At 48.5% G+C, this 7,984-nt stretch overlaps 1 protein-coding gene across 1 annotated transcript; it reads left to right on the top strand.

Annotated features, from left to right (window-relative positions):
- The first annotated feature begins 5,794 nt into the window (after positions 1-5,794).
- On the top strand, positions 5,795-6,703 carry LOC135460818 (zinc finger protein 239-like). Its single transcript, XM_064737755.1, has one exon. The coding sequence runs from the start codon at positions 5,795-5,797 to the stop codon at positions 6,701-6,703; it is 909 nt and encodes a 302-aa protein (XP_064593825.1).
- The last annotated feature ends 1,281 nt before the right edge of the window (positions 6,704-7,984 follow it).

The raw sequence follows: 7,984 nt of genomic DNA, 5'->3' as shown, positions 1-7,984 counted from the left end.
GCAATGTGCCCGGTATGTTTGAAAAATAATCCAGTAGTTAGGAGACAAATACAAATGGGAAAGTTGCAAATTGGGCCACAACCAGGAGATTATTGGCAAGTTGATTTTTCTGAATTGCCTAGGGCACAGGGATACAGATACTTGTTAGTGTACGTATGTACGTTTTCAGGGTGGCCAGAAGCTTTTCCGTGTAGAACTAATCAGGCTAAGGAGGTGGTAAAAACCTTGTTAAAAGAAATAATACCAAGATTTAGAGTACCCTTAGGATTGTCGTCAGATAGGGGTCCACATTTTATAGCCGGGGTAGTGCAGGAATTAGCACGGATGTTAGACATAACCTGGAATTTGCATACTCCCTGGAGACCTCAGTCTAGTGGGCAGGTGGAAAGAATGAATCAAACTCTGAAAGGACAAATCAAAAAGATTTGCCAGGAAGCTAAACTGCACTGGCCTCAGGCTTTGCCTTTGGCCCTACTCAGGATTCGAATTAAACCGAGGGAAAAGGTAGGCGTAAGTCCATATGAGATACTATATGGCAAACCATATCATGCAACTGTATTAAAAGGGGAGGTACATGTGAGTGGGGATCAGGCAATTGCAGAATATGTTATGTCACTTAATAAAATCTTGAATTCTTTAAGAAATACGTTACAGTGGAATAAACCGCTCACACTGGAGAACTCTGTCCACGACATCCAGCCTGGGGACCAAGTGTACATCAAGAAGTGGATTACGGATCCGCTACGGGAATCATGGAGCAGACCCCACCAGGTGATGATGACAGCCTACACGGCGGTGAAGGTCCAGGGGATGGATGCTTGGATCCATTACACCAGGGTAAAGAAGGCACCGTTCCAATGGGAAACCCAGATAGTGTCTCCAACCCGGATGATCTTCCGCGCAAAGCCGCCTTCTTAATTATATTGCTGCTAGTAATCATGAGACTGGTACCCGTTCAAGGGTCTATTTTAGTACAGGCTAAAGAAACAAAGGTTACAGCCATGGAAGGGATGGATGTTCAATTAACTTGTGTTATGTTTCACAGCCAGAAAGTTGAGGCCAGTGAAGTTATTGCAATATGGCAACGGGGGGCTGAAAGAAGCCAAGGCAAGACAGAAGCCGGTTGGGATCAGGATAAACAACAAGGAAACACGGTACTGAATCTTACTAAGGTAACCACAAACGATACAGGAGAATATACATGTTTGGTCAAAATACGGGATAGTTTTGATTACAAAAGAGTGAGTATGAGTGTTTTGCCATGGGCAAGGGATCGTGCTGGGAAGAAGCAAAATAGGGAACTGACCTGGGACAGAGTAGAAGACGGGACGAGCTGGTGGGAGAAAGGAGGCAAAGGTTGTGGGTGGTTGAATGTCACTAATCCTAGAATAGGGAATGCATGGTGGAGGCATGACAGAATGATGTCATCCTCACAGGAACACGGTGGAAAGAGAAGACGGGAGGCTAATGATACAATAGAACGAAATGCTGAGCAGGAAAACCTAGTGGTAGGATTAATTAGAGATTTTGGGATCATGCAGAACGTGACTAAAATAACAGCTTGTCTGCCATTACCACAGGCTGCAGGTGAACCAATTCCCTGGGGAATAATACCGGTAACCAAAATGCCTGAATCATTCAAGAATGTTTCATAGTCCTGCCAGTCAGTTCCTAAACAAGTAGAGGTATGGAGGGATTTGTGCATGACCACTCGGGCTATGACTAAAGAGGAATGTGAAATGAAACCAAATCATTTTGGTTGGATTCAAAATACCAGGAGGTGTTTGATTGCAACCCCAGTAGATGAGCCATGCAATACAGTACGAATAAGAACAAAATCCCAACGAAATGAGATGAGTTGTCAGAATATCACACAGAATTTTGATACCTGGAAAAGTTGGAAGACATTGTGGGGACCCAGTGTTTTGGAACACTATAGTTACCTTGGGGAAGTACAATGGTGCATCCAATGGTCAGGGGTAAAGAATCAGTCACATTATAGGGCCATAATCACGTCTACATCTTCCCGGGAGTTCAGACCGCAGAAAGAGGATTGGAATTGTACTGAGGTTTTTACATGTGATACACCGGAAGACCGAATTGGATTGGTACCGGTGAAAATGGCATTAAAATGGGGATGCGAGTGTAAGGGGTATAATCACACGGTTACCAGAGACTCCATGGATGGACCTATAGATTGCAGATATACTACAGTGCACAGTCCTGGAAATCTAGTCTGGGTGTTGGGACACGGACAGTGGACCACACATTTATCTTTAGATGGATCAGTAACACAAATTACCCTAGGGGTTCCCACATTGTGTCCATACTGGAAGCAGAATAGATTGATTCAAAGGAAAGGACTCAAAAAGAGGGAAGAATCCTAGAGGAGCAGTGGCATGAACCTGGCACAGGAGTACAATTTGGGTGGATATTAGAGTCATTATTCCCTCCGATAGCAACATATCGAAATAGGGAAATGCTCAACAACTTGTTAGGACAGACAGAAAGATTGGCAGCAGCTACTAAGAAGGGATTTAAAGACCTAAATTTGCAATTGCAAGCTACATCAAGAATGACCTTACAAAACAGAATGGCATTGGATTTGCTACTGTTAAAAGAACATGGAGTTTGTGGTTACCTGAGTAGGAGAATAGATCATTGCTGTGTACACATTCCAAATGTTACACTTGAAGTGGAGAAAGATATTTCCCAATTGGCAGAAGTGGAAACAAAAACCAAGGAAATTGAAAGGGAAGCACAGCATAATTGGATAGGAGCAGTATTTGATTCGTTGGGGCTTCACCTGTCTGGCTGGATTACTTCCGTTATACAGTATGTACTAATGCTTTTGGTATTTTTGGTGACTATATGGATTGTATACAGATGCCTTTTAGGTGTGATCGAAAAGGAAAGGAAGCGATCTATCCGGTTGCTGAAGGTGATGACCCGTGGGCGGCAGAACGAAGAACATCCCCCACCTTGCTATGAAGATGTTACTGTCAATACCGTTGGTTGAGCATCCTTGCAGCAGGACTGAAGGATGCTCAAAAGGGGGGAAATGTTGGAAAAGAAATGAAATTTGGCAAAATGTTTTATTATAGTTTAGTTGTGAGTTTTGTGTGAATTGGTTTGTAAAAATAATTTTGTAGCCGTTGATATTATGTGATTGAGTTTTGTGTAACCCTGGCAAGTAGCTTTAGAAACCTAATAAACATTAAGCCAGGGTAGGAGAGTAAGAAGACTAACTGGTTTGGGGATAGCATACAATAGGACAGGTAGAAGATTTATGATTTTGCTCGTGAACTAGGGAATGTATTACAAGGGTCCGTAGTTTGGCGAAGGTCCACTGTTTCTTGGAGACTTTGCGAAGGGCCACTGTTTCTTGGAGACTTTGTTATGAATTGCTTGTGTATAAAAGGAAAACACCCATGTGTGAATTTTGGGGTTCTGTTTTTGGGGACGCTAGTCCGCAGGCCCCCGGGCCCTTCAATAAAGCGCCGCACAAAACTTATCCGAGTTTTGTGTCCTTTATCAATCGGGCAACATCTGTCCCTCTGACCCCGATGATGTTTGGGTGGGGTCACAGCAGGGCTGAGAGGGACAGAGACTGCCCCAAGCACCCCCTGGCACAGGGGTGAGAGGGAGGGAGAACCCCCAGGCATTTCCTGGGTGAAAATGATGGAGACCCCCTGGGGAAAGGCCTGGGGTGACAGGGACAGGGACACCCCTGGGGAATGGCCTGGGGTGACAGGGACAGGGACACCCCTGGGAAATGCCTTGGGGTGACAGGGAGAGGGACAACCCCTGGGGAACGGCCTGGGGTGACAGGGACAGGAAAACCCCCCCCAAACCCCTCCCAAGCATTCCCCAGTGTGAGAGGCACAGGGACCCCTTAAGCATCCTCTGTGCACTGGACAAAATAAACTTGATAGAAATCAAACTTGACTCTGCAAAATCACTTTGAAGGATATATGCTCTTCCCACAAGTAACTTGGGATGAAAGCGCAAACAAATCTCAAATATGAATAAACCGACATTCCAAGCAGTGATGTGGCAATTCCAATATTCATTGCTTCCTGCACAGCTCCAGCTCAGCTGCTGGCCAGTTCCAATAACACGAAAGTGGAAATTTGGCCCAATACAGATTATTAAAAGGAATGGAAAGCACTGTGTAGCAGTCACAAACGTGACAGGGATAAAGCGAAAAATGATTCTCATATTTGGTAAAGCCCACAAGCCTGGGAATTCAAGACTTATTCGGAAATTTATCTACTTGAGCTGGGCTTCTTGTGGGACTTTTAGCCGCCTTGTGTTCCTCACCGTGGGGTGAATGAACCTTGTCAGTCTCGCTGGTAACATTTGCTCCCTCTCCTCCAGTGATTTTAACAATTTTATATGGAAACACAACAAATTATTTTCTTTACACTGGCCACCCATAAAAGCCATTTTCCTCATCATTTCTCCCATAAGTTCCCCAGGAGGAAGGAGCGACTGTGTTCAAGTTTCCAAGAGTTCTTCCAGCAAGAACCACAACCTCGTCAGAGGAGGGAACCATGCTGTTGTCAAAGGCACTTAGGGTCAGAGAACAGTGCCCTGAAATCACTGTGCAATAATAATATGGCAATATGGTTAGGAAAATTGTCAGAGAGATGCCTCTGCACCAATTAAGGTGCTAACGCGACCAAATCCAAAATGGATTTTATTGAACAGTAAATGTGAGGTAGAGAGAGAGATGGAAAGAAAGAGAAAAGATGAGTGACAGGGACAGAGACCTCCCCTGGAGCAAAGCAAGTGTGACATTGTCCCTGTGTGTGTGTGCCCTTCCCAGGGTGGGGGTTTTACACCTGAGCCAGTTTGGGTAAGGGGGGTGGTGTTCACCCCCTGAGCAGGGATTACCCCACTGTTTCAGGTTGCCATGCAAGATGTAACCAAATGCATGTTTTCAATCCCCATCTTCATCAACTGCTATAAACAGGTGGGGCAGTGTTCTTTATCTCTTCCATGACTCAGCCCTGATAACGCCCTCCAGGGGAGATATCTTCTGCTAATGGGCCATTGAGTGTCACTGCAGGACTGATAAAATTCCATCATCCCATTGTGGGATGCTCCGCCCAGGGGGAGGATCTAAGCATTCCTACCGGGATATAAGCTGAGCCTTGCTACAACCAGGAGCAGCTTGCCTACTGGATTCCCAGAGGACAAGAGCTCCATAACCACCACTGGACCTTCAGAGGAAGACCAGACCCTTCTACAGGATCACTGCTTTGACAGAATCACGTTGATCACTCCAACAGGACTACAGCCACCATTTAATGGGACTGCTGCCACCACCCTGACCAACAGGGTGTCAGGTTATATCCTGACTGTGTCAGTTTAAGGCAGGGTTTCTGTATCATTGCCTTGATCTTCATTTTGTTATTTAATTGCAATTCTGGTTTAGATGTTCCCCATGTTTGCATTTAAACCAGTACAAATCTCAATGTGCTCATCCCTTGTTATTCTGCCAAAACAGGATTTTCCATCCCCAAACCATTGCCAGATGGAAAAGGAGGCTGTGAGGAACAGGAAGGATCCCCAGGACACCCAGACAGGTGAGGAGGAAGTCAGTGCCCCTTTCCCCCTCTCTCCTGCTCCGTCTCCCAGCCCAACATGGCCCCTGGCTGCAGGACAACCCCGCTGCCAACACCATCCTATCGGGGATGCACTGGGGGGATCTCCTTCCCCTTCCCTGTGGCATGGAGGCAAATCCCATCCTTTCCTTGTCCTTCCTTCCCCAGGGAAGGAACTGAGGATGGAGATCAGGGAGAAAAAATCTGCATGGCAGAACCTTGTGAAAGAGGCCGTTTTGAGTGAATCTAGTGCACAGGAATCCAACAGGGAAGAAAAACCTCAGACATCCCACATGAGGAGGGGCTCCAAACCCAGCCCAGGGTGCACTGAGGAGGAAAGACTCACCCTGAGCCAGGACGGTGGGCAGACCTTCAGCCAGAGTTCTGAGCTGGTGGCCCATGAGCAGCTTCCTGATTGGGAGAAGCCCCACAAGTGCTTGCAGTGTGGGAAGAGCTTCAGGCAGAGCAGCACCCTGATCCGCCACCAATGCATCCACACTGGGGAATGGCCCTACAAATGTGGGGAATGTGGGAAGGGCTTCAGCTACAGGTCAGAACTCACCAGGCACCAACGCATCCACACTGGGGAGAGGCCCTACCAGTGCCCCACTTGTGGGAAGAAATTTTTGACCAGCTCCAATCTCCATCTGCATGAGCAGATTCACACAGAGGAGAGGCCCTTCCGCTGCCCTGAATGCGGGATGGGCTTCAAGCACAACTCCACTCTCATCACCCACCAACGCATCCACACTGGGGAATGGCCCTACGAGTGTGGGGAATGTGGGAAGGGCTTCAGCTGCCACTCCACCCTCGTCAGGCACCAACGCATCCACACTGGGGAGAGGCCCTACCAGTGCCCTATATGTAGGAAGAGGTTTCAGACCAGCTCAAATCTCCGTCTGCATGAGCGGATTCACACAGTGGAGAGGCTCTTTCGCTGCCCTGAATGCGGGTTGGGCTTCAAGAAAAAGTCCCAATTCATCACCCACCGGCGCATCCACACTGGGGAGAGGCCCTATGAGTGTCCCCAGTGTGGGAAGAGCTTCACCCAGAGCTCTGCCTTGACCCAACACCAACGGAGGCACCGGTAAGGGAAGCCCTGCAAATGCCACAAATGCAGGAACAGCTTCATGCACCACTCCAGCTTCATCCCCCATTGGAGGGCCCACATTGGGAAGAGCCATGGGGATCCATTTTCCCTGTGATCCATCTGGGAAGATACCTGTCCCTTTTGCTGCCCTTGCCAAAGACATGATGTGGGATGGAAGAACATGAGGTTCTGGCCATGACCATGTCATTACATTTACTCCCACCTCAGGTCATTGCCAGGGGCAGGACAGGGACTCTCTCTCTCTCCCTCTGAGGAGAAGGGTGTCCTTTCCAGGCAGGGGAAATGCATGGCCAGGAAGAGCCTGTTGTTGATGTATTAGTTTTCCCTGTAAACAGTTTTTCTTATCCCTTCTGTTATCAATATTATTTCTGTTTCTGTTTGTTCCTTATCTCATTGCTGTTCCCAATAAATTGTTCTTATCCCAGCCTGGGATCTTTGCCTTTTATGCTTTCCATGGGAGGCCGGAGGGCAGCGAGGGCAGTGCGGTTTTAGCGGGAGCAGGAAATTGGGGAATCCCATTCCTGAACCCTGGGCCCGTGGAAACCGAGCATCCCAACTGGTCCCAGCCCTGGTGGCCATGGCAACAGCCTTGGGAGCGGGTCCCTGGCTGGGGCTGTGGGAACCTCTTCCCTCTGGTGCCCAGGGACAGGAGTGGAGGGAACGGCTGCAGCTGAGTCGGGGCAGGCTCAGGTTGGATGTCAGGAAAAGGTTTTTGCCCAGAGGCTGCTGGGGCCCTGCCCAGGCTCCCCAGGGAAGGGTCCCAGCTCCAGGGCTCTCTGAGCTCCAGCAGCGTTTGGACAGCGCTGCCAGGCCCAGGCTGGCATTGTTGGGGTGTCCTGTGCAGGGCCAGCAGTTGGACTGGAGGATCCTGATGGGTCCCTCCCAGTTCAGCCCATTCTGTGGTTCTGGGATCCCATGAGCCTGGGGATGGGGCTGCAAGTGATTGCCATGGCAACGGGCTGTGGCTGCAGGCCTGAGCTGGTGTCCATGGCAACCACCCCTGCCATGGGGTCTCCATGGAGCTGCCAAGGGACAGAGCATAGCAACAGGGGGCTGGTGATGGTTGCTATGGAAACTGACCATATCAACAGGGTCCTGGTAATGGTTGCCGTGGAAACTGAACAGAACAACAGTAGGCTGGTGATGGTTGCCATGGAAACTGACCATAGCAACAGGGTCCTGGTAATGGTTGCCATGGAAATTGAACAGAACAACAGGAGGCTGGTGATGATTGCCTGCTAAGGATCAGATTTTTCACAGG

Source organism: Zonotrichia leucophrys, unplaced genomic scaffold (assembly GCF_028769735.1).
Source record: "Zonotrichia leucophrys gambelii isolate GWCS_2022_RI unplaced genomic scaffold, RI_Zleu_2.0 Scaffold_105_152488, whole genome shotgun sequence".
Lineage (NCBI taxonomy): Eukaryota > Metazoa > Chordata > Aves > Passeriformes > Passerellidae > Zonotrichia > Zonotrichia leucophrys.
The sequence above is the reverse complement of the archived record's forward strand: the minus strand, read 5'-3'. Positions and strand labels throughout refer to the sequence as shown.